This window comes from Notamacropus eugenii, chromosome 1 (assembly GCF_028372415.1).
Source record: "Notamacropus eugenii isolate mMacEug1 chromosome 1, mMacEug1.pri_v2, whole genome shotgun sequence".
Classification (NCBI taxonomy): Eukaryota; Metazoa; Chordata; class Mammalia; order Diprotodontia; family Macropodidae; genus Notamacropus; species Notamacropus eugenii.
In genome coordinates this window covers 255,761,199-255,788,071 of record NC_092872.1, presented here as the reverse complement: position 1 = coordinate 255,788,071, position 26,873 = coordinate 255,761,199, and the positions used below count along the sequence as shown (strand labels likewise).

Here is a 26,873-nt window from a genome sequence, read left to right as displayed (position 1 = left end):
TAAAAGAAGTGAATCCAAGAACACTAACTTTCATGCAGATAGAAGTTATATGTAACACAGAAAAGATAAAAACTTGGACCAAATTACAAAGGCCACGTTTGTGGAGTGACTTAACAACCAGTTCCTGAGTCTCATTCAGGTTTTCCTCCTTGTACTCCAAAAAATGCAGCAGCAGAAGAGGATGTGAGGAAGCCATTTAATCACTCTCAAGTTACTCCCCAACTTTTTCCACCCTCCACATCACAAATGAGTGAAAATGTAAAGCCTACTAAGTCTTGAAAGACACACTCTGAAGCCTTTAAAAAGTTCAACCCCTCTACACATAAGTGAACCCAAGGAAACTTACTTACCCTCCTGAGAGGACAGGAGCCACCACTCGGACAAAAGGCGGGTCAAAAGGGAAGTTATCCTAAAAAGGAAACACAAGAAAGCAGAGCTGGGTTCCTTAGAACACTCACATTACAATGCAGTTTTAAGAAACAGCCACTAGGGGGCTGAACATGTTTTAAAGTTTCAACAACGTTCTTTACAGCTTTGTCAGACTTATCTTTCAGTAAGTGAAGGCCAAACTCTAAACCAAATGCTAAGTCAGGGAACTCTGTGAGATGCTAGTACATAAAAAGGTATCAAGAGAGAACAATGAGGTTTTTCTTCTCCAATCAGTTACAAACTACTATTTGCCACCTCTCCCCACCCAAAACAAAACAATTTTGCCTTGATAATCAAAGGGTCTTTCTAGCTCCAAAGTATATGATTTTAATTCCCAGGTATAAAGAAATGGCTAAGATCACATGCTTGAGGATTGGGGAACAAAAGAGAAGAGTGGAAAAAGAAATGGTCAGACATAAGGAGTTCACTTCCAGGTTCACAGGAGGTAGTCTCCTACCTCTAATTAAGACTATGTTTAATTTTTAAAAACTATCTCTAGGAAATTCTCTTAGCAAGGGTTTCTGAATCTCCCTCCTGACTTTCCTGGTGCTCTTTTCTCTTCATCTCAGTCTCTTGAGACTGGTTGGGGACTTTGAAAGGAAAAATTCTAACATAAAATACAAAGACTATTAACACAAAAAGGGATAATGGTTTTTTGAAAGAAGTTTAAAAGTAGCCATAATCTTGCTAACAGTTTGCCTAGGAGAAAATCCACAAAATCTGTTACAAAACAAGCCCCTAATAATGTAACTGCATAAATAATTTGAGATGTTAAGAGCCAAAGTCCTCATGACCATCTGTAGGGCTCTGGCCACATCTGTCTGGTAATAAGGCTCAAATGAACACATGCTGAAAACAGAAGAAAAAAATAGGGGGCAGAGGAAAAAACATCAGTGTCTTCCAAAGCTACAAACACACATCCCTGCAGGAACATGTAAAGACCTAGCTCTAAATTTTCCTTCTGCCAATTACTAGATGCATATATGATCTAGGTCAAAAACAACTTTCTTGTGCTTCTTAACCTATAAGATAGAGATAATGGCACGTGAGCTACCAGGAAGTTTTGAGGATCCAACGAGTTCATCACATCACGTATCTGTAAGCAATAAAGCACTGCATAAATGTCGGCTACTCTGAGAGGGCGACTGTACTGAATTGAAGCTATAGATTAAACTGTGAAGAGATGGATCTTATTGGATGGAAGATAAAGGTAAGTAAATCAAAGACAAAGAGTAAGTTCTAGTTAGATTTTGCTGCATATCAGAAAAGCTAACTATCTCTAAAAGACTGTGCTGATGATTACCAAAGAACTATCTGCAGTTTACATACGTCAAAGGTTCAGGACTACTGACATTTTACATCAGGCGATAACTTCACAAACATTTGTATCTGTACACTAACAACCAAAAGTCTGCATTCCCATAATGCTTTCAGGTTTACAAAACACCTTCCTCACAACCACTCCAGGAGGGAGATGGTATGAGTACTGTTCCTACTTCATAGAGGAGGAAACGGAGGCTCACAGCATTTAGATGACTAGAATATGGTCATACAGCAAAACATTACTATCTCTATTTTGCATCACAGTACTGACATCTGATTTGGATATTAGTAAGATTTCCTTACCTTAAAAGAAAAGTTAAGCAAAATATATTCTACACCTTCTTTTTCTTTTAAAACCTGAAGATCATGATGTAATGGACTGTCAGGATCAACCCTAAGGTGAAAAGACAGTACATTTCAGTTAAGAATGAATCACAGAACTAGCGAGCTGCTCATCCAATCTGGCTTCCTAAGAGGTAATTATGAGGGCAAGTTGGCCCCAGCACCATACGGAAGGTCCAGGGTCATTCTCTGTGGGGGGCTGAAGAAGCCATCAGGTCAGTCTCACTGGTTATAGGCTACCTCAAGGTCACCATAAAAGGCCAAAGGGCAGTCGCTTGAGTCTTGTCAACCCCCTTTGTCTTCATCGGCAACTGGGCTATTGATTAATGGAAGATTTTCTAAAGCTGCTGAGTACCACCAAGAATTCAAATGTCATTTGTTTCACACACATCTTTTCTGTACCTTCTTCTACTGTCAAAGTAATAGTATTAATAATTCATTGGCTTCCCCTCCTCCCCTAAAGACTAAAACTGAAACAATCTGAGGAAGATTATATAATGCTAAATTAATTCCATAAAGTAGCTTGAAACATTTAACATTTCCTACAGACATTTTATCTGGTACTACTTAAAAGCTCCTTCAATGGCCAAAAAGTTTTTGAAAGGGCTGTGTTTTAGTCACAGAAGGGGCTACAACCACGGAGGGTTCAATAGTTGGTATAGTCTAAATCTATATTGGTGGAAGGTGATCCTGACAGTAATGAGATCATAGGTGCAGCCAGTTCCCAAGCTCACTTGCTAAAAGCCTATATCTTGATGATTCTGTTTAATCTTTTAAGAAAGCAGGTGATCCCATACTTTGGCTTTTCAACTCTGCCCCTATCTTCCAACCACATCCTCAAATACGAATCTCATTACGATAGTTCACTCTCTTTTTTCTTCATCTCACACTTTTCTGGGTTAATTTTGAGAAACAAATTCTTTTTCAAGTGGTAGGAGTACCAAGTTCCATATATAGCACAGTTTTGGTTTTTAAGGAGAGGTGCTATAGGATTATAGTGTCTTAAAATTATATATGGAAAGCTACAGTGTACAGCATTATCATTCAGTATTCAAATAAATGAACATTTAATACAAAGCTACTGTGTCCAAAGAACAGAGAGCCAGACACTGGGAAGGATATAAAACTAGATAAAACACAGTCCACTGCCTTCAGGGAGCTTACAGCTCAATATACACTGTCTCTCCTCATAGACTGTAAGCTTTTTGAGAGTAGACCCTGTTTCATTTCTCACATTTACATCTCTAGTCTTCAGGATAGTGCCTAGCACAGAGTGAACATTTAATAAACACTTGTTCATTTACTGGAATGATTAAAAATAAGACATCACAAATTGATTGGTGAGGTATAAGTCAAGTGCTTTATGAAATCTAGGGGAGAGAGGAAGGTTACTGTTGGCTGGGCAAATCAAACCAAGCAAACACACTTACTTGAGAAGTTTAACATGCCACTCATATAAGCTGTCATTTACAAGTTCCACTGAATAAATTCCTGGAGAGATATTAAAATAAATTCATTATTCTTCATCTGATGAACATTTCCCTAAACAGAAGTTAATACTATAAATATTCATGAACTTCTGAAAGACTGCGATTCAAACATGGGTCAGTTACACCTCACTACATGGATTTTGATATAAAAAGATGATGAGGCCACCTGAGTAAGAATGTATTCTTTCAATCTTAACTTTAATCACTATCAAATCAATAGCAAGTAAATGGAGAAATGGGATGAGGAAGTATGTGAATAAATACGCGGTCATGTTTGTTTCTTTGTAAGTTTTCTAGCTTTTGATTTTCAAAACAGATAAAACAGTAGCACTATACTAGGAAGACACTAAGTACAATTTGATGCTATGTTGATTTGTACATTTTTTCTCCTTTATAAAACAATAGTAGAATTTACTTGAGGCACAGGTTCTGAGATCACACCAGTAAGTTGCAAATCAAGGAAACTAAAATATCGATGTCAGTTTATTTTTAAGAGAATGTACCCCAAGATCCTAAAATGACAGTCAACATTCCCAATTCTTTATAATGAGAAGTAGTCCTAATGCTCTTTATGGCAACAGAGCATCTAGAGTGTCCATGTTGACTGACAAGGAGGATGTGCTCACTAAGCCACTATCAGTGGTCTCTGAAGGGTCACAGGGAAGGGGCTGAATGAAGACCTCAAGATGGCAAACGGGTCCCTGATTTTTTTTTTTTAAGAGGGGAGGAGTATGGACTCAGCAAACTATAAGGGCCAGTCAAGGTCAATTCCTGGCAAAATTCTTGAGAATATTATTAAAGTGAGATAGTTACTTCCAGAAGATGAATTTCATACTATTGACAATTACATGAAAGAGAGTTCCAAACTACTAATAAGAGAAACACAAATCAACACAAATCCAAGGTCTTACCCCACACCCAGCAGATTGTCAAACGTGACAAAAGCTGGGAACAGTTTTTATTTGGGGTACTGGAGGAACCTAGGCATACTAATCAAACTGGTGGTGCACCTACAAATTGGGTCAACCATTTGGGGAAGTAATTGAGTACTGTGCTAAAAAAGTGACTAAAATATCACATCCTGTGACTCCAATTCCACGGTCAGGCATCTACCCAAGATTAAAGACAGAAAGGTCCCATATACACCAAAATATCTACAGCAGCATTTGGATAAGAAACACAACAATGAAGCACTCTGTATGGAAACATACAAAGATTTCTATGAACTAATGCAGAGTGAGGTAATCATTACCAACAAAACAATATACATAACAACAACGGAAATAGATAGCAACACAAAACTGAAAGTTAACATTGTAATTAAAACAACCAAGTTTGGCTCTAGAAAAGAGCTGAGAAAATGCTTTGCATACAATGTTTGCTAAACTGTTTATTTTTCTTTTTTTATAAAATCTTTGTTAAAAAGGGAACATTTACTGGGTAGGAGAAGGATATAATCAGAAATAAGTCTGATGTAATAACACAAAGCATCCATTAAAAAAAAACCCTACCATGGTGGCTTTGATCAAACACAAGCCATGCCAAACTAACTTAATTGTTCTTTTTAATAAGGCTATTAATTTGATAGAACATGGAAATTCTGTAGATGCAGTTCACTTAGATTTAAGCAAAATATCTGGTAAAGTCTTTTGTGCCACATTTGTAGAAAAGCTAAGGAAACGTGGGCTAGAAGTTTAGATGGATTCAAAACTGAATGAATGACAAAACCAAGAGTCTTTAACAGTTTGAGTAGGTCTCCTTCAAGGGAGGCCTCCATGAGAGTGCCGCAGGGATTTGTGTTTGCCTCTGGCCTGCTCAAAAATTTCAAGCCAGATATTTCTCAGCAGTACAGTTTTAGCGTTAAGTACTTTTTTTTAAGGGGGAGGAGTAAGAATGAAAGGTCTTATACTTTCCCAAGACAATTCCCATTGATAAATGAATCTTTACAACTTGAAAAATACAAATGGAAGATAATTCAGGATGCAAATGCATTTTTTAAGTCCTCTCTATAAAGCCTCCGGTAGAAAAAAGTGATCAGTGAATTTAAAATGCTAACCCCAGGGAGGCAATGGAAAGCTGATCTGATCCTTGTTGAACAGGCTTTTTTTTCCCTGACAAAAGAAATCACACGATTTACATCTGTTCACGTGGAACTTTCTGAATGATATGTTTCAATTATATCTTCACATAACAGCACACAACAATCTACACATAACAGGTCACTTCTGCTTTCCAATCCTTAGTGTTTTTCAGATTTGCTGTCTCTACATTAGAAGTAAAAAACAGAGTTTCTGATATAAAACTACTACGAACCCTTGTTGCATAAGGTAAAAAATGGAAAAACTGCTTTATAACTGAAGGCAAGCAGAGAAAAAAATGCTAAACTCTCCTAAATGACTGAGCAATATACCAAGATGCTCTTCTAACTGCTATGGGAAAAAAAGTAAAAACTTGAGATGTCAAAAGTTAATGAAGTTTAATTGTTTTACTGGCTAGGTGATGGAGGATCATTTTTTACATAGTAATTTTCATCCCCGAAAGAGATGGATAACAAGCAGTCTAGTTCATGTTAGGATTAAGATAGGCCATGGACTGCCAAACCACTGGAATAATATTCATGAAAATAACAGAAGAGTTTATCTCATACTGTTCAATTACCTTTATTTGCTGGTAAAATACTTAAACTTAGGTCTCACAGCCTTAAATACAAAGTTAATGAAAATGTCTAATCTATCGTCTTCACTTAGCACAAATACCACAGAAAGGGCAGTGAGGAAAGGGGTGACATGTAGTGTTCAAAAAGGTCATATAAAGCTCTTTACCTGTTTTATAACTCTGTGATCGGTATATATCCCTGAGCTCTTTCATGAGTCTGTCTGAAGCCTGCACTGACCCAGACACTGCGCCCTGAAACAGAAAAATGAGATTAACCTTTATAAGAACTAATAATTCAGAATTCTCACTTTGAGGCAGTTAGCAAGAACGTACCATGAGCGCACGTGAAGGTGGAATCAATCAATACTATTAAGAAATCAGAAATTAAAGCAAATGTCAATAGGTAGATGTTCCTAGGAATAAGGCTTAGTCCCTTAACGTTTCCTATATCAAGAAGGCAGCCAATATTTGCTGAAACAATCTATAATTGTGTTATACAAGTCTGTCCTACACCCTGCCCAAAGGGTTTCATTTGCAGAAATACTAAAAAGGCCTTATTTAATACATTCTGAAGCCCAAGCATGGTGTTCAAATGACATTCTAGTGGGGAAAAAAGCAAACACAAAAGCCAGCTGTTTTGTAACAATTCCTCATGCTCTGTTTTGTGACGACTGTAATTCATCTATTATGGTTAGTTCATATACATGTGGTTAATATTTCTCTCTGCAACATTTCAAGGATACATGACTTCATCCATGTGGGTACATCCTCCATAAAAAGGTTTCTTGGCTTAGAAGCCCGTTTTGGGTTATTGGGGCCACAAAAAACATAACCAGAACAAAACACCCATACCCCCACCCCTGCACACCACTGAGCATGTGCCTGGTCCTCTGATGACTGGCCATCAGGTAGCTTAGCGCGGTAGTCTTTGCAAGGCAGGCTTGAAATCCATCATTAGGCCCACACTTGAACCTTTACAAAGCTGGGCTGAGGCTGCCAGAGCACGCATTTCCACAGAAGGCCCTGTGAGACTTCCGGGCACCTCCATGCCCAGCAAGGCTTGGCAAAAGAACTTTGGGGGAGAACAGCTCTGCTTAGCATCACCTAAGCTCAAATACTACCAGAATACACCAGAGTTCCTCAGTTTCTCTTTTAATCAGAGAGGTTCTTCCCATGTAAGAAAGACACACAAAACATGCTACCTGGCAGAAAGAGAAGACACAAACTACAACCCCTCTTAAATGTGATTCGGAAGCTGAGAAAGGCCAGGCAGATGGCAGCTACCCACTATGTAGTTGGGCTACAATGTACGCTTTCACAATGGAAAAAGGGCTTGCTGAATAAATAAACATTGTAAATAAAAGACCAAGAGGATATAGTTGACTTAAAAGAGCCAACTATTTTCAAGTGCCTACCACCCAAACATAACACCCACATTCACGGATACATATATTCATAATCCTTTGGAATATGTCTGCCCAGTTATCTGTTGGGCAACGTTTTGTCAACCACTACTTTGCTTAACTCTGTCGCTCTCTGTGTGTATGTATGTGTATATGTACATATATGTATATGCATGTTTTAGAAAACCATACATTTCTCCCAAAGGATATTTAAAATTCAAACTTTTCATAATTTGAACATTTTTCATCCAAATAAATGAGCTTTTTCTTACACTAAGATATGCTTATTGTTGGTCAAGTCAGTTGTTCCAAGAAATAGCTATGGATAATAACAATTTGGAGGTCATTAGATCTGAAAGTCTCACTTTATAGTATCAGGAGAATCCAGTCAAGAGAATTTATGTGGCTTGTTCAAGGTCACATGGCTAGTTACTGGCAGAGCCTGGAGGAGACATCAGAAGCAGAGCAAACCAGAGAACGTGAAGTTGGATTGTAGTTTTAATGACCTGGGTTCAAAATCCATCTCCAACACACACCCAATCTTTTTAAGCTTCTGTTACTTCATCTATAAAATGGAGCTACCAATAGCCCCACTTTTGTTGGTACCAATTTCACAAGGTTCTGAGGATCAAACAAGACACTGCAGAGAATGTATAAAAATGTGTTCTCTACAAACTATAGAACTAGAAAAATGTAGGCTATTCTAATTTTCTAAGTCAGTCTTTTCCCTATATCATCCCTCTCCAGCAGAAAGATCCTTCTTCCTTTGGCAATTTCCCTGGCTCCACTTGCACTATGCAAAGAAGCCCCAAAATGCCACTAGTTTATCTTTTGCAAGCATTGTGTTCTTTCCTCAGCAATGATCAATGTGTCTTCACCATTTCAAACTAGTATCATCCCATCCAGTACTCTCACTTTAATCTATAGTTCTGCACAGAGATTACATGAATCAACTTGGCTGCCTCTGACTACCTGCTGGTCAAATTCAGTCATTTTAGACTGTGGTCAAAGCCACAGAGCCTCTTTTTGGTTAAACCTTGCCCCTCTGGTTATCAAAGGCAGGGAATCAATTTCTAGTGAAAAGATAACAAGTGTAAGGCTTCTCTCATCACCCTCCCCATGTTGGTCAAAACAGTTTTTTAAAATTCAACTGGGAGCAAATGCAAGAATCCAGTCCTCTACCTGATTCAGATTCTCTTCCTGTGCTTAATCAAAACCTTTCAGTGATTTTTTAGCAGCCTTTAATTAAAAAAATATAAATGACATCTGTAAAAAGTGAACTGCGTCTATTTCTATCCTAGTTTGAGATCTATGCTGTCAGCAGGGCCTCTGTCGGTGAACAGGGCCCTTGTGGTCTTGGAACACTAGACAGTAATGTTACGAGGAAAAGGTGAATACAATTCTCTATTGTCATTGCTTTTCCCAAGGCTATTCCGATTATTTACATCTCAAATATTAGTCCCTACATGCTCTATTCTAGGGGACAACACTCATGGGAAATCCAGAGGTCAAAGGACACGAACAGGCTGTTTTCGGAAAAATAAATCAAAGCTATCTATAGTGATAGGAAAAAATGCTCTAAATCACTATTGATTAGAGAGATGCCAATCAAAACAACTCTGAGATACCACATCACAGCTATCAAATTAGCTAAGATGACAAAACAGGATGATGATAAATGCTGGAGAAGATGTGGGAGAGTTGGAACACTAATACATTGTTGGTGGAGCTGTGAGCTGATCCAGCCATTCTGGAGAGCAATTTGGAACTATGCCCAAAGGGCTACAAAAATGTGCATACCCTTTGACCCAGCAATATCACTACTAGGACTGTACCCCAAGAAATCATAAAAATAAGAAAGGGTCCCACATGTACAAAAATATTTATAGCAGCACTCTTTGTAGTGGCCAAAAACTGGAAATCAAGGGGATGCCCATCAATTGGGGAATGGCTGAATACATTATGGTATATGAATGTAATGGAATACTATTGTGCTATAAGAAATGATGAACAGGAAGACTTCAGAGAGGCCTGGAAAGACTTATATGAACCGATGCTGAGTGAAAGGAGCAGAATCAGGAGAACTTCATATACAGCAACAACCACAGTGCACGAGGATTTTTTCTGGAAGACTTAGAACTACACTGCAATGCAAGGACTTAAAAAATTCCCAGTGGTCTCAAGGCAAAATGCCTTCCTCATCCAGAAAAAGAACTATGGAATTCGATCGCAGAATGTAGCAGATCATTTTCTTCTGTATTACGTTTTGGTTTGTTTTATGATTTCATTCATTTTAATTCTTCTATGGAACATGACGAAAGTGAAAATGTATTTAATAGGAATGTATGTGTAGAACCTATATAAAATTGTATGCCATCTTGGGGAGGGCGGGGGAAAAATCTAAGTTATATGGAAGTGATTGTAGAACACTGAAAACAAATTTAAAAAAAAAAAGAAATCCAGAGCTCTGGAGGGGTGGAGGGTAGGGTGAAATGACTGTACTTTTATAGCACTAGCTTCCAAGTTAGTTTGATTTTAGTGTCAAATTTCTAGGCAGAGATGCAAATGTAGTTTCAGATATTTTCATAACCTAAATTAATTTTTCTTACTTCTTTAGAAATCAATTTACATATATAATATCAATTATATATTTTCAGTGAAAGAAAAAAAGTAAGAGATAGTAGAGTTTCCGTGTTATTTCAACTGAACAACGAAGGAATTTATCTGGTCAATTCTTTTAAAGTAAATTTGCTTTAAAAAAAGAAAAGGCTCAAACTCTCTTCAAAATCAAGTCGGCATGGCACCTCTTCAAAAAATCATTGCAAAACTGGGAAATAAGAAATACAGGTATTCCCCAATTGATAAATGGTCAAAGGATATGAACAGGCAATTTTCAGAGGAAGAGGTTAAGGCTATCTATAATCATATGAAAAAATGCTCTAAATCACTATTGGTTAGAGAGATGCAAGTCAAAACAACTCTGAGGTACCACATCACACCTATAAGATTGGCAAACATGACAGAACAAGAAAATGATAAATGCTGGAGAGGATGTGGGAAAGTTGGAACACTAATTCATTGTTGGTGGAGCTGCGAGCGCATCCAACCATTCTGGAGAGCAATTTGGAACTATGCCCAAAGGGCTACAAAAATGTGCATACCCTTTGACCCAGCAATATCACTACTAGGACTATATGCCCAAGAGATCATAAAAATGGGAAAAGGTCCCACATGTACAAAAATATTTATAGCAGCACTCTATGTAGTTGCCAAAAACTGGAAGTCAAGGGGATGTCCATCAATTGGGGAATGGCTGAATAAATTATGGTATATGAATGTAATGGAGTACTATTGTGCCATAAGAAATGATGAACAAGAAGACTTCAGAGAGGCCTGGAAGGACTTATATGACCTGATGCTGAGTGAAAGGAGCAGAACCAGGAGAACTTTATGCACAGCAACAACCACAGTGTGTGAGAGTTTTTTCTGGTAGACTTAAATTTTTGTAATAACACAAGAACTTCTTACCAAAAAAAAAAAAAAAAATCCCAATGGAGGATCTCAAGGCAAAATGCCTGCCACACTCAGAGAGAGAAATATGGAAGTCACTCACATATTGTAGCAGATCATGTTTGTGTATGTGTATGTGTTTGTGTATCATGTTCTGATTTGTTATACGATTTCTTTCATTTATCTTAGTCTGACTACATAGCATGACTATAGTGAAAATATACTCAATAGGAAAGTATATGTAGAATCTATACAGAATTGTATGCAGTCGTGGGGAGGGAGGGGGGTAGTGGGGAGTAGGTGGGGAGGGATAAAATCGCAATTGTATGGCAGTGATTGTTAAACATTACAAAATTAAAAAAAAAAATACAGGTAAATGGGGTACAGAAATCTATCTTGCCCTACAAGAAAACAGAGGAGATGGGGATAAGGGAAGGGAGAGGTCTGATAGAAGGGAGGGCAGACTGGGGGAAGAGGTAATCAGAATGCATGGTGTCTTGGGGTGGGGGGAGGGGAGAGATAGGGAGAAAATTTGGAACTCAAAGTCTTATGGAAATGAATGTTGAAAATTAAAAATAAGTAAATTTTAAAAAAAATTTAGCACTCTTAAAAACCTTTAAAAAGCATGAAAATGTCATTTTTAATGGAATAAAAGGCTTTAAAAACCGCAAAAAAAAGGAAATAAGTACACAATCACTTTTCTCCTGTCTTCCTAAACACTGTTTCGAGCATTTATTTGCTCTTCATTATGAAACCTCTAGAGCTGAAGTGCTTTATATGCAAAGGAGAAAAACTGATCAATAGCAAAGATAAACTCTATTAAGCAAAAAAGAAGCATTTAAAAGTTCTAAAACTAGAGATTTTTGTTCCAGGATGCTAAAATTAGGCAGTGAGTGCTCAATAAATGCTGCTTTTTGCCATAAACACAGGCCTCAGTGCCCAGAGCCTTGGCCTGGAAGCTGGATTCTGCCTCTCTCCTTTACTTGTGATCTTCTCTGCACCCAATTTTCTTACCTATATACAAGATTGCTGGACCAGTCCTCCGATGGAACTCTTGAGTTCTACTGCTGCACACAAATGTTTGTCTAGAGATTTGACTTGTCCTATTTTAGGGAAAACATCTAAAAATTTGGAACATGTCCCAAAGAAGGTAAACAAGATGGTGTAAGAACTAAGAGCAAACAATATGATAAAAGATGAATTAGGAACTGAGGAGGTCTCTGTTCCCAGACTAAAGTATTTGAAGAATCATGGGATCTTAGCACCTCTGAGTCCAGTACCTTCACTTTAAAAATAAGGAAACTGAGGCACAGGTGGCTGTCATGTGGAGGAGAGATTAGATTTATTTTGCTTGGGCACTAGGGAGTAGGAAAAATGGGCAGAAGTAACAGAGGCCTACTGTAAGGAAAAACACCTAAAGATATACCAAAGTAAAATGGGATGATTAAGTAAGTGGGATTGAGGATCACACAGAAAAAGTCTGAGATTTCAGGCTTTCTGTCAAGTAAGCCGTTGCTTCCACTATTCATCAATGTGAATCCTCCAATCCAACCAAACATGCTGTGCTAACTTCTACCTCCCATTTCTGGACCCTTTCCTTCCTTCCCTCTATTTCTCCAAATCCTATCCATGTACATGGTTCAGCCCAATTAAACACTGACAACAGACCTACTATGCACAAGACAGTGGGAGATGCTAGGAAAAAAAGGTAAAATGGAAGATTCAGTAAATTTGAGGGGCCAAAAAAGAGGACATCCCTCCCAGGGGCAAAGAACTGCTACCAAGGCAGATACAAGAATATCAGAGCCAAGATTGGCCCTAGAAACTTCTGATAGGGGAATAATATGCACGGACATGGACATTATGACAGTCTGGCATCAGGATGAAGGCAGGATTGCAAAGGGAAGTGATGTGAGGATGTTCTAATGGTACAGGATTAAGGAAGAGGTGTCGAGAGGATGGATGCAAAGCCAGGGTCGTCAGTCTCCTCCAGGAGGCTTCTACCAATCCCAACAACTCAGACTGATGGACCTTCTTACCAGTATCATGTATCTGGGAACTCAGTGATGTTCTTGTCCATCACTCTCTGGCCTGCTGCCTTCTATGCTCTGGCATTCATCTTTGAAGTCTGCCATTCCACCCAGAAGCATCTCCTCATGTCACTTGAGGCACTGTGCCATTTCAGCACCTTGTTCATATTCTATTCCCCTGTTCATCTCCAAGAATCCAAATTCTGCCTAGTCTTCAAAAGGCCCCTATTCTCAGTGATTCATCCCTGGTTGGCTCTCCACACAATCATCTTTGCTTCCTCTCAACTCACCAAAGTCACCATCTGCATCCATCACGGGACCCTCCACCCTGCAGTAGACTACAAGCTCCCTACGGCCAACACTAGTATATATACTTTTTGTAACCCCATGGTAGCTTCTATATTGTGAGCCTTCAATAACTGTATGTTGAATGAGAATGATATTTTCTTATTTCACAACTACAAATTAAACTACCACAGGACCTTATGACCAGACCTGAAAGGGATCTTAAAGTCATCTACACCAACTCCTTCATTTGACAAGATTAATTCATTAATTGGTAAATCAGTCCAAGTTCACAGAACTAAGCTTTAAGCTCTACAAGCTAAAGAGAAAACACAGTTTTATTCTACTAAGCACATAATTTGTGTTACTGGACAACAAAAGGTTAAAAAAACCTATTGTTACCTTTTCTAGTAAAACTGCAGCTTTTACCATTTTTATACCTCAGGTAACAACAAAACACACTAACTAAAACATCAAACAGAAGATCACAGAAAATAAAGAACTTGGTTGGTGCTTGTTTTAATTAAAAAGTCATGATAAAAACATCATTTCATTAGGTTCTCTTTAGCCTGGGGAAGTGCATTGTTTTTAAAGCCAATCAATCACCAAGCAACAGTGTGTGAGTGTGAGTGGGTGTGCACAGTTCAGGGATGCTGTGGCAGACACACCATCCCAGATCAGAAAAGGAAGTGAGCTAAACTGATCCTCTTGCAAGAGTGATGTCAGCACAGAGTCAAAGAGCAACTCTAGTACATATGAAAAGACCCAGAAGAAAACTTCGGGTGAGATGGGGTTGGGGTGGGGTGAGCAAATCTTCTGGTTCCATGAAACTGGGCTCTGTATGGGGGAAAACATACCCAAATCCACAAATATCAAGGATCAAAGTAGGTATATATAGAGGATAATGACCAACATTTTCCCTTCTCCACTAAGACAAATTCAAATGAAATGAGCTTAAAGAGACTGAAGTTAAACAAAAAGGGAACACTTCTGGGAAGAAATAGTTGTCAAGACAGTGAGTGGGGGGTCTATGCACAAAGATAGCTGCTCCCTATCTTAGAACAAGTCTTTGCAGGAGGCAGGTAAAACAAAGACCAAGTACAAACAAGGCATCCCTGGACTTATGACTCTGTGAAAAACAAAAGTAAGGGGCCCAGTTCACATTTAAGAGTAAAGTGGTAGATGCCCATTTACTTAAAGAAGGAGCCTGCATGTCACACAAAGACATGAATCAAGGTCTTTGGGACTGTGAACAAGTCACGTAGCTTGGGCCTCAGTTTCTCCATCTGTAAAACCGGTGATTCACTTGGCACTACTGCCCTCTGTGAGGACTAAATGGCTGAGGATAAAAACATTTTCTACGTCACTATGATGTGACAAAGCCCAAAGTGCTGAATGCTTGATTCTTCTAGGCCCTGACAGTGCTGCTTCTTTCTCATTTCTCTCTGGGAGAAGGGGGTGCTCTCCATTTACTCAGATGGAGCCTCTGTCCCCATCACATGCTCCACCTTGCCCCACATGTTAATGACCTTGGCCTGGAACAGTGACAGGCCACTGACTCAGCCTCCTATTGGGTCCTTCAATTCATCCTCCACACTGCAGTCATCCTGAAGAACAGATCAAATCCTGTCCCTCAGCTTCCAACACAACTTCTTATTTCAACTATCCAAAACCCTTTGCAAATTTCTCCCTTCTCCACCCTTGTTCATACTATGCTGTATACCCGGAATGCCCTCACTACCTCCTTGCTCAATTGCTACTTGTTAATATCTAGTGGTTTTTTCAAGGCCCAATTTAGGTACCACATTCTCTTCCCCATCCCCATAGTCTATTATCTCCACAGCAGCTTCTCTCTCCTTTAATTTAATGATAATCAGATCTTGGATCATGCTTGTATCAGATTTTCACTTGTACTATATTTGAGTATATATCACCACCATCCCAAAAGGACTGTAATCTCCCAAGAACAAGGGCTATATATTATTTATGTTTGTATCTCCTTGAGCATGACATAACAGGAGGCTCTAAACAAATGTCTTCTTGGTTTTCTAAAATTATTTTTATTTTTTAATTTATTTTTAATTTAATTAACCTCAAAATTATTTTTAATTATTTTGATCATTTATTTTTTAATTATTTAATATTTTTTATTAGTTCACATTGCCTAGATTTTCTACTATATTCCTTCCCCCCATCCCCATTCCAGAAAGTCATGACAAGTTTTTAATGAATGAATAACCTGTGAAGAAAAATCAGACATATCAAAAAGGTTTAGGCTGGCTTTTTTTATAACTTATTCCTTATTAAAAAAAAAATACCTCATACAAACAAACACACATGCACCACCCTTTCCCCTGTTCTATTAACAGTGCTATTACAGTAGGCTAAGACGCTGCCTCCCTCCCAAGGCTCACTCTAATAGCCCATGTGTCAGACGTCCTGCATGGAGGTGTCTGTGCTGTCAACTAATAGTCCATGGAAGAATTCTCTGATGTTGTTACGAAGCTCTTTGATACTACTGAAAGCTCTTGTCTAGAGACAAAACTTTGAATGAAGGATTATTTAAACTCGAAAAAAATTAACTCAGAACTCAACTCACCAAGGAACAATCATCAGGAATTTTTATAAAAAGAAATGAGTGAAAACAAAAGAACAAAAATGTTTAAAAACACAAGTTTTTCTACTCCACATTCAGACAAGTTTCATGATATTAACTTAGAGGTAAATCACTCTGAATCCAAGAGTCTACATATATATATATACACACACACACAGACACACAAACATGCATACACACATAGATACGTGTGTATTACACGATATAGTAGGTAGACAGCTGTCCTGGAAGCCATTTAATTTTGGATTCAGGCCCTGCCTCTGACACCTCCTGACCTGTGTAAACCCTGGATGAAGCTCTGGGAGACTGTCTAACGCCATGAGTTTCAGAGAAGGTGCCCACCAATTTTGGCAGAGGTGGCTTTGTCCCCTCTGTCCCTTGAGAGCTCCCTGCATCAATGCAAACTGTCCAGGGGCAGTTTTGTAAGCACATCTCTCTCTAATATCTTACTGCCTTCTGTCTCTTTCAGAAAGAGAGAGAAAGGGAGAAAGGGAGAGAGGGAGAGGGGGAGGGGGAGAGAGAGAGAGAGCAAGCGAGCGCAAGTGTGTGTGTGTGTGTGTGTGTGTGTGTGTGTGTGTCTTCAGTCTACAAATACTCACATTGAGATGGTCTTGCCTCTGATTCTTCCTGATTTTCTCTAATATTGCCAGATTTTCTTTTTCAATGCCTTCATCCTCAGACTTTTTCCCATCAACAGGCTCTTCTTCCTTCATATCATAATGATCTAAGTCTTCAATGTCCTTTAAGGGGATGGAAAATGTCACTTTATTCAAGGTAGTTTTTAGGCTTACTCCACTCACAAGGAAAGAAAAGACACTTCAATTTAAAGACAATCATTGCACTGTCTTCGCTTTTAACTTCACACCACAATGCTTGTTTTCATTTCAGCTCAACTATTACCTTCTTTTGCCCTTTTTAAAAAGAAGATAAAAAAGGCTAGGAGCTATGAAAAAGGGGATAATTTAGATTTGTGTTAAAAATGCAATGGTATCAAAACAAACAATAGCAGCTCTTTCAAACCTGAGATTAAAAGACCAAAGGAGTATGATACAGTGCTACAGTCTAGTGTCTGCCCCTCCCCTGCTATTGTAGGCATGACTCTCTACACTTCTCTCGGCCTTCCCTCCTCTCCATGTGCACAGGCTGCTCTCAGCTCCATCACATGATCCCTCTTCAATTACTTTCTTATTTCTTACTCTGATCTGACCCCTGACATGACATCTGATCCTTTCTATCAACCCACTGTATTTCCTCACCACACCCTGAGTCAACTGCTCCCTTGAAACATCTTCCAAGTTATTACCAACCTTCCTTCTCACCAAATGGCATGGTCTTCTCTATCCTCATCTTGCTTAATTGTTCTCCATGTGACACTTCATAGCCCTTCTGCTCCTCATTCTCTGACACTCACTACTCCTCCAGCTCTCCTCCTGCCTCCTGGTATATCAGCCTCTGACAGCATTTACTAAATGCTGCTATCTCCCCAGCTCAGCCTTTGTCGGAATGCTCTTCTCTCTGCATACAAACCACCTCCTTTAAGGATCTCCCAATATCCCATCATTCTCAATACCCTGAAAGACATATTTACCAACTGCCAAATCCCATTTACGCTTCTTTTGGAACGTTTAACCGTCATTCCTTCTGCCTTATTATTGCCATCCTTTTAGTCCTTCCTGCTCAAATACTACAATGATCTCTTTACCTCTAGCCTTCCGTATTTCCAATCTATAAGGTAGACCAACACAAAATGATTCTTCCTAAAACATTTTCAGCACATCACACCCTGGCTGAAGAATGTCTCCATTACCCACTGGACTAAGCTGAAATTCCTCAGCCAGTTATTGGAGGTCTTCTGTCAACTCAGTTGGTCAACAAGCATTTATAAAACACACACTATATGCCAAACACTGTGCTCAGCGTATAACAATGGGAAAAAAATAGAACTTGCCCTCTAGGAAGTCACAGACTAATAGGGGAGATGAGATGCAAACAACTCCATCCAAACAAGATACACACAGGATAAGGTGAGGATAGTATCTGAGGAAAAGCTTAAGACTTAGAAGGACTGGGAAATACTTCTTGCAAAAGGTGAGACTTCATGTGACTTGGAGAAAGCCAGGAAAAGCAGAAATGAGGAGGGTCAGCACCTACTGTAAACAGCTGGGATGAGATATATATATATATATATATACATATAGTCAGCCAGGAGGGGCATCTCAAGAGGTAGCTGCTATCAATTGTCCCCATTTTACAGATGAGAAAATCGCCTTGTCCAGAGTAAGCAAGGCTGATGATGGATTTGATTGATCTCAGTCTTTCTGAATTGAGGTCTAGGGTTCTATGAACTATGGCGCCACCTGGCTGCCAACTGGGGACAAATCATTACTATTAGTCGATCAAAACAGGTCAAAGGAACACTTTCCATATGTAAATGTAGTGTGTAAGCAGATATTTATCAATAAGATGATTAGCAAAATGAGGTTCTTTCTACATAAAATACATACTTCACCCATATCTTCCTCTTCCTCTTCTTCTGAAGTAACTTCATCTGTTGTCCCATTCTGGAGGACAGAAAGACATGTCTGATTGCTGCATACTTCCGTTATATCCTATATAAAACTAAGCACCCACTGAGCATGACCAAGTTTAGATGTTGCTTTAGTTATAGTTTCAATAACATTATCTCAGACCTTATTTAAAATAAGGACAGCTGATGACACAAATTTCATTTATTTTTAAAACTCAGCTTTGATTATAATATATATTTAACCAGCTTTTATAAAACACTATTTTAAAAAAATAGCCTTTTAAAAAGCCTATTATCTTCAGCATAATAATATTAGACACCCTTGGAATAAACAATAAAGAAAAATCACTGTTAAAATAAAAAAAACTACCCACATCAGCTGCCAGAAAAACTCTAGCCTGCTGCCTCTCCTTTTCATTTACTCCAGAAAGATTCCATTCACATACAGTTCTAATGGATTTCTTTAGTTAAAGAACCAAAAATCACAAAAACTTCTCCAAATTACTCACTCTTTTCAATGTTCTAATTTTTCTACTGTGTAATATTTCATTTTTTTTCCACAATTTTTCCAATGCTTTAAAATTACATTCAAAAGGGTGTCACTGTTAGTTTAATTTCTGTCTGGGGGAAGTCTTTCCAAAGCTAGTTCATTCCCACTAAACCTTCTCCTGTGGTGTGCATTAAGTTTTGTTCACAGAGTTCTATGTTCCTTAAGTGCAAATGTCCTAAGAGTTTCAGAGATGGGAGAATCCTTAGCTGGGACTCTCTTATCTAGCTCAGTGTCATCTTACAGGAGAAAAAGCTTGACCCCAGAAAGTTTAACTGAATTGCCAAAGCTAGTTAATTCAAAGAATGAACAATTAAACAATGTAAAACCAACACTCTCCTAACAAGGGATAACTATTCTGTAAAAATAAATGCCACTGTGCAGAAGCCTGACTCAGACTGAAAGGATATGGTGAGCAGGTGAAACTAAACATTCCTTTAAGACACATTAGAAGCTGACTTCTAAGAGATTTAAAGAAGATTGAGGAAAAGAAAATACTCATTTGCCAATTGCTCAGAAGAGGATTTTCCCTTGCCTGAAAAATCTGAGATGGCAAAACTATGGAGATTCTGATCTAAAGGTCAGGATATAAAATAACAATCTCATCATTATGCCAGAAAGGGATAATTCTTCAGCATTTATAAATAGCAGTAACAAAATACAGGAGGAAAAAACATACAAAGAAGTCCCATTCAAATAACTACAATATGTATAAAATATATGCAAGTCAATCAATCAAGACACACTCAAGACTTACAGAAATGCAAGCTTTGCTGAAGGAATCAACAGTGCTTTACTTTAGATTCTAAGCACTAAATAAATGTGGAATTTACCTGACCCGAAGGCAGCGGCTGATCAAGCATCTCAACATCAGGATGCTGAGGAAGGTTGTACAATCTGCAGAGGTCACATATTAATCGCTTCAGTTGCTGAAGAAGCTATGAGAACATTTTGGAAAATCAAAATTAAAATTTTGGGCGAAAATCCCTGGAAATATTTAATACATTTTGGATGACATAAAAAGCTAACAACTATTTTAATAGATATTTTTCTGTTTCATCACTAACATGACTGGTCTAACATTATTCAACTTCTTCCAATAGTCATATAAAAGAAAATGATCTCTAATAATATTTTCCTAGGGTAGACTGGAGATTGCTACAACATATATATGGACTGCACACTAAGAGATTTGATGAATTATATACAATACAGGAAAAAAAGAGAAAAAAGGGAAGAGGAAATTGAGGAAAAAAATATCTAGATCGGGGACCATTTTTTACCTTTTTTCTGTTTTGTACCTCACTGCACCCTTCTAAGAATCATCTTTTAAATGAAGATAATTTTTTTTTTCTCATCCAAATTCCCAGGCCCCACTGAAATCTTAACCTCTGCTCTAGGTAGCACAAATTTTAACTTCTGATTTTTTTCCCTTTAAAAAAATCAGTCTATTACTGTATAGTGTTTTATGACAGCTTAATGGAAAAGTTCATGTCTATTTTAATAAAAGTACTAAGAGACTGTTTATAAATTAAATACTTTTACTGTAAAAATTTTAGTGACATATTTTGTTCCAACACATCTCTCTCCCTCTCACAGACACACACACAGTTAGTCAGGCTGCCTCATGATTCACATCATACCCTTCACTGTTGGTGTACAAGACTCTGTCCTGGGTTCTCTCTATACCATCTCACTGAGCAACAGGATCAGTTCTCATGGGTTAATGATTAAATTTATGCAGATGACTTTGAAAATCTATAAATCCAGCTCAGGCTCTCTTCTGAGTTCCAGGCACACGTCTCCAATTATCTACCGGAGATTTCAAACTGGATGTCTTAGAGGCATCTCAAATTCAACAAGTCCAAAACTGAACTTGCTATCTTTGCCCATAAACCCACCCCTGCTCTCAACTTCCCTATTTCTGTAAAGGTGCCACCATCCGTCCAGTCACCAGGTCTGCAACCTTGGTGTTCCTTTGATCTTTCACTCTGCCTTACCTGACAGGGTCAATCAGGTCAATCAGGGTCAATCAACTGCCAATTCTTAGCAGTTCTATCTCTTGCAACCAGTCACCACCCTGACTTTACTCTCCTACTGGGATGACTTCCTACTTGGTCTTCCTGATCCAACTCTTCTCTCTCCACTCTCTGCTCCACACTGCTGCCAAAGTGATGGCTGGATGCGGTCTGACATGGTCTCTTCCCTCACAGTAAATTCCCGTGTCTCCTATTATGGTGTTTAGCATCAACTACTGACACTTCTGGCTTTTAAACCCCTTTGCAACTTGGGCTCAGTCTATCTTTCCAATCTGATTACATATTTTCCACCTTCCCAAACTCCATAGTTCAGGCAAACTAGCCTTATTACTGCTTCTCCTATATGAACCTGCAGACCTCACTTCCTTGTCTCTGTACCAGCTATCTCCAACACATGGAAGATCTCCCACTTTACCTCTACTGAGCAGATTCGCGCATTTACTCCAAAATACTGCTTAAACACTACCTTCTACATGAAGCCTTTCCAGATCCTCAGTTCCCTCACTAGGGTCCCATGTATTTATTTTGTACATATTTTTTTACCTTATTTAATGTACACTGACTCTTTGGTAAAGCATAAGGTACCCGAGGTCAGGAACAGTTTCATTTCTTGTCTTTATGTCATGTGTGTGTATATGTTTACACATGCACACATACGCTTGTTGTTGATTAAACAGACAAGTCTGACTGATGATCATGCAACTTTAAACTTTTCAAATATTCTCCAAAATCAGTTCCAAGGCTGCCCAACACTTTTTTTCCCCTGAGTTTTGTTGCCAATGAAAAGTTGTTCTCATGGACAAAGCTGTTATGATGGTACAAACTGTCTTCTCAGTTCTACCTTAAGTAAAATACTTTAAAAACCCACTACTAAGAAGTACATGTTGATCAATTTTATAAAGCAAAGAACCAGCCCTTAATTATCTTTTGCAAATCCAAATTTTCATCAATCAGATTTTCTGAAAGCAAGGTACAGTTGCATTTAGTTTCCATATATGCAAGGCCATGTACAAACCAAGTTAGACATATATGGCTTCTGACCTCTAAGTGTCTATAATTTGCAAATATAAGGTCAGATAGATTATAAAATTACCTTAGAAAGCATCTATATATCATTTGGATTACATCCAAGTTTAGTCTTTGTGGTTTAAAACATGGTAACTATGAATACCTGGCTGGCTTCAGAAGTAAAGGTGTAGAGGCTGAGGATAAGAAGTCACTTACTTATTCAATCACCTCAAACATGAAGGATCTTGAGGCAGAAGAGAGTTTAGAAGTCAAGACCCACAGTCAGAGAACTACATAATTGGGCCAGGATCCTTCCTTCTCTTTCCAACCACCACTTCCTTTTGCCTAAATTTAGATCTGCTGATGGCAACTGGAAGCAATGCTTGTAGTCAGGACAAAGGCTGTCTGATTGTATAAAGGACACAACTGTAAGGACTGAAACACACTGCAAAGTAAATGGACAAGGTTCCAACCAAAGTCTAAGGATAAGAAAAGGATAATGGCCAGTGCCCCCAGGATGAACCAACCATACTTATAGGACATTGTAACTCTTTACAGGTAGAGAGTAGTACATAATGCTCAGGATCAATAGAGAAATCGCTAGGTTTAGGTTCTCTCACCAAGGTGTTGCTCTTTTTAATGTCTTCAAGACGTTCCAGAACCGATGCCAAATTTGGGTCATCCGATTCCACAAACCATATTGGTGATGAAGACGGATAGGATTCCTATTATGGAAAGACTTGGAGTTATTACATTTGGTTATATCCTGAGCACAGCATTCAGTCTGAGTCCAGCACCATTAAATTAGGAGACAGACTAATGTCTACAAGAAGGCATATTCAAAGGGAGAGTGGAACCCAAGCAGATGAGAACCTGCAAAGGTGAGTACTTCACCATGGTCATGTTCTGCAGCTTCTACAACACCACAGCTGTACCTAATCAGGCAGGCCAAATCATGAACACTCTGAAGAAACACTGACTCTGAACCACTGTCAGAGTGCCTTGGGGCAGAAACAACCACTAGTTTCTTTGACTAACACCAAGTGGAACATTTGGCCATGCATCAGTCTTTTAAAACAAAAAGAAGGTGTAGCTACAGAAACGGCGTTTTTTACATCCAAAGGCCTGTGAGTAACATGAGGCCACACTGCCTCTCTCCTCAGCTCGGCAGATGAGCCATTAACAGTCAAAATTAAAACCAGTCTTCCCAGCCCTTAAATAGCTTACCAAGGCAGGTGCTTTCACATCTCCAGGGAATTCTAAAAATCCCAAGAAAAGAAGAAATGCCATGACAGATTAACTTTTTTTAACCACCTTATTCCCAGATGCAGAAATGTGATGATAAATGCCTTCTGTATTCTGTAATGTTTCAGAAAATTATCAAGAGATATTTTATCTGATATTTTCCCTGGGGAAGAAAAACTTCCTAATTATCTTCATTTTTTCCCAATCCAATAACCGTTTCCCCATTCTACTTAAACTTTGGGGGGAAGGCTTATAGCTTTTTAAAAGGAACATGCATGCTTTTAAAGCAAAATAAACATTAGCATGAGGACTTTTTGATAGTACCTGAGTTAAGAACTGGAAACAGCCTCTGAGGTATCCCATCCTAATTCTAATGGTCAACAATTGTAAGCCAGGCTGAAGAAACCAATTAAAGGAGCACAATAGAGATTGTTTAAAAGTTGGTGTCAATAATGACTACAACAATGTAAATACAAAGATTTGGGGGAGAAAAAGGAAAGCAAAGACTATGCAAGTATAATGACCAAGCTTAGTACTGAAAAAGAGTATTCCCCAGCTTCCTTCAGCCCGTAGGTGGGGATGGTGTTTAGGTGTGTAACACTGCACAGATGCTTGGACTCTGCTCATATGCTGGTTAGTTTTACTAAATTGCTTTGTAAGTCCCCCTCTCCCTGAGTGTCAAAGGAGGAGAGATAAACTGGAAAATGGAGGTTAATCAGTCAACAAGCACTTATTAAGTGTTTATTATGTGCTGGGCATTGAGCTAAGTGCCAAGGCTACAGGACGCCAAAAATCCAGCCAAACAAAAACAAGTCCAGGTTCTCAAGGAATTCCCATTTTAAAGAGGGAACCAATATGCAAATAACTACTAACACAAGAGAAGTGTGGTGCAAAGGACGGTAATCTCATATACAAATACATATTTACTAATTTTTAAAAAATATATGTTAAGAGGCAAAATTAACATCCACCTCAAGGGATGACCTTATTACAATTGGGTTTGACCCTGTATAGTTATTCTTTCAAAAACAGAATTTGAACCACAGGTAGCTGACTTCCTACAAAAAGCTATGTTATAACAAAATATGGTGTAACGAAATAGCTTCTCCCTGTTTGATGTTCCCAATGACATTTGACAATAAAGCCTACTTCATCTGGCACTGGAAGGTCAGAAATTTGTGGAATTTAAAGAAAAGAGGAATCATATGGCACCTGAATCTCATTAAGGAGGATACACCCCATTTATCTTAAACAAAGATGGCCAGATGATACATGGGTTATTTATCAGCTTCATTTCCAAATCTTCAATCCTGAAACTCCCACAATGACCCAAACCTTTTGACAGAACATAATAAAAATAAATTATGTCTTCTTGAGACTTATTTCCTCATTTTGTGGTGACAATTTTGATTGCTTCAGCATTGTATTTTTAAAATTACATTAACCAAGTCCAGGAACCCAGGGTATAAAATTGGCAAACCTTAGACAGCTTCTGCTTAGAGAAAAATTATAATGTCTACATTACTCTTCTGGACTGGAGGCATCTAATTCGTATTAAAAGAATTCACAGTAAAGAGGTAAGATCATAATACTATGTATGTTAAGGTTCCATTTTAATCATTTTTATGCCAAAGGGCATTGGTGGTCATAGTAACAATCAACACTGATAGAATTTTAAGGTTTGCAAAGCGCTTTATCTCTAAAGTAACATGATCCTCACAATGCTGAGATAGGTGCCAATATTACTTCCATTTTACAAATGAGTAAACTAAGGTTCCAAGAGCAGAAGCCCACTGTTAATGAGTGAATGCCTGCAGGGCAAACTCTATTCTGACTAGACAAACTCTAGTTCATGGGAGTGGTGCCTAATTTTATAGTAAGGCTGGGTACTTAGATGGCACTTAGATATTTGTTGAACTGAAAGGCTCAGTAACTACTGAAGGTATTTAATTTCACTATGAGACCAGCTTGCTAACAAAAGATTACAAAGGCAACCTAAACAACCCTTTTTGTGATCTCTTCACAGGCATGTGTGCTGGGTCCCCAGACTGGCTGCTCCTCCAGCCATATCACTGGGCTGCCCAAAGCCCCTTCCTGCTCTACGGAGATGTTAGAATATATTCAGCACCCCAAACTACAGAAGTCTACTTTGCTTATCCAAATCATGCTTACTCAGATCCCTTAGATCCCTTTCTCTTTGCTCACAAGGGGAATTAGAGGGACAGCCACACACAAAAACTGTAAAACAGTTTGGTAGAAATTAACTCCAGATCAGCTATCTTATACCACATAGTTCAATAAGTTCCAAAGGGATACACCTAGTTATAAAAGACCATATTAAGTGGAATAGGTTTAGTGAAGACTTCTCAGATTGTAATTCTTCTCCCAGGGGTGAGGTAAGACCGAGAGGCTCAAGGTTACAATATTTTTAGAGTGCAATAATTCCATATAAGGATATCAAACTGTGTAGTACATTAGGGTCTCAATGATTGGATGAAACTTACATAATTCTTCAATGTCTTCATTTCAAAAGGGATTGGTTAGATTTCCCGTCTAAAATGTAGGATCATATTCTCAGCCAATGAAGATAATGGTCAGTGGAGGGTGGTGGGTCTTGTGTTAGGGTATATAAATATCACTGCTTCTCCTTTGTCTTCGGCTTTCCTACTCCAGGTGAACTGGTATAGGATTGTCCCGCTTCTTGAGAATTGAATAAATAAACTTTCTGTCACCAATTTGAGAGGCCTCTGAGTAATTAATTTAAGTAGGGATCTGAGCCATCCCACACAATATCATAAACAAATTAGAGGAGTAGGGAAGAGGTATTTTCACAAGTTTGAAAACGGAAAGAGCTCTTGACCAAACAAGGATTAGAGGGTATCAGGGAAGGGAAAACAGGTAATTCTGATCACATAAAATTGAAAAATTTTGCACAAACACAACCAATGAAGTTAAAATTGAAACAAGATTTCTCTGTTAAACAGAGAGTTGACCCAAATAATAACAGCCAATCTCTATATCTTCCAAAGAAGAAATGCAAGCTATCAACAACCATAAGAAAAAAAAATGTGCCAGATCACTCATAAGAGACTTACAAATTAAAACAACCCTGAGGTTCCATCTTGTACCCAACAGACTGACAAAGATTACAAAAAAGGAAAAAGGCAATTGCTGGAGGGGATGTGAGAGACAGGCCTACTAATATACTGTTGGAGCTTTAAACTGGTCTAGCCATTCTGAAAGGCAATTTGGAACTATGCTCCACAAATCACTGAACTATATACCCTCAAACCCAGCAATGCCACTGTCATGCTAATATACTCCAAGGAGATCAAGGGAAGAGGGGGAAGGAACCTCAAGTACAAAAATGCTAACAACAATACTTATTGTTGTAGCGAGGTCTGGAAACTAAAGAGGTTCAAC

At 38.4% G+C, this 26,873-nt stretch overlaps 1 protein-coding gene across 3 annotated transcripts in view; it reads right to left on the bottom strand.

The window, feature by feature from the left end:
* Positions 1–26,873, bottom strand: part of UBE2Q2 (ubiquitin conjugating enzyme E2 Q2) — a 66,815-nt gene that overhangs the window by 11,625 nt on the left and 28,317 nt on the right. For all 3 annotated transcript variants that reach the window (XM_072628630.1, XM_072628632.1, XM_072628631.1), the window contains exons 2-9: positions 22,826–22,930; positions 19,992–20,096; positions 18,589–18,645; positions 16,684–16,824; positions 6,407–6,491; positions 3,525–3,585; positions 2,056–2,146; positions 351–409 (exon numbers count right to left, since the gene is read on the bottom strand). In XM_072628630.1, coding sequence (XP_072484731.1) covers positions 351–409; positions 2,056–2,146; positions 3,525–3,585; positions 6,407–6,491; positions 16,684–16,824; positions 18,589–18,645; positions 19,992–20,096; positions 22,826–22,930 — 704 coding nt within the window. The remainder of the gene's footprint in view (positions 1–350; positions 410–2,055; positions 2,147–3,524; positions 3,586–6,406; positions 6,492–16,683; positions 16,825–18,588; positions 18,646–19,991; positions 20,097–22,825; positions 22,931–26,873) is intronic.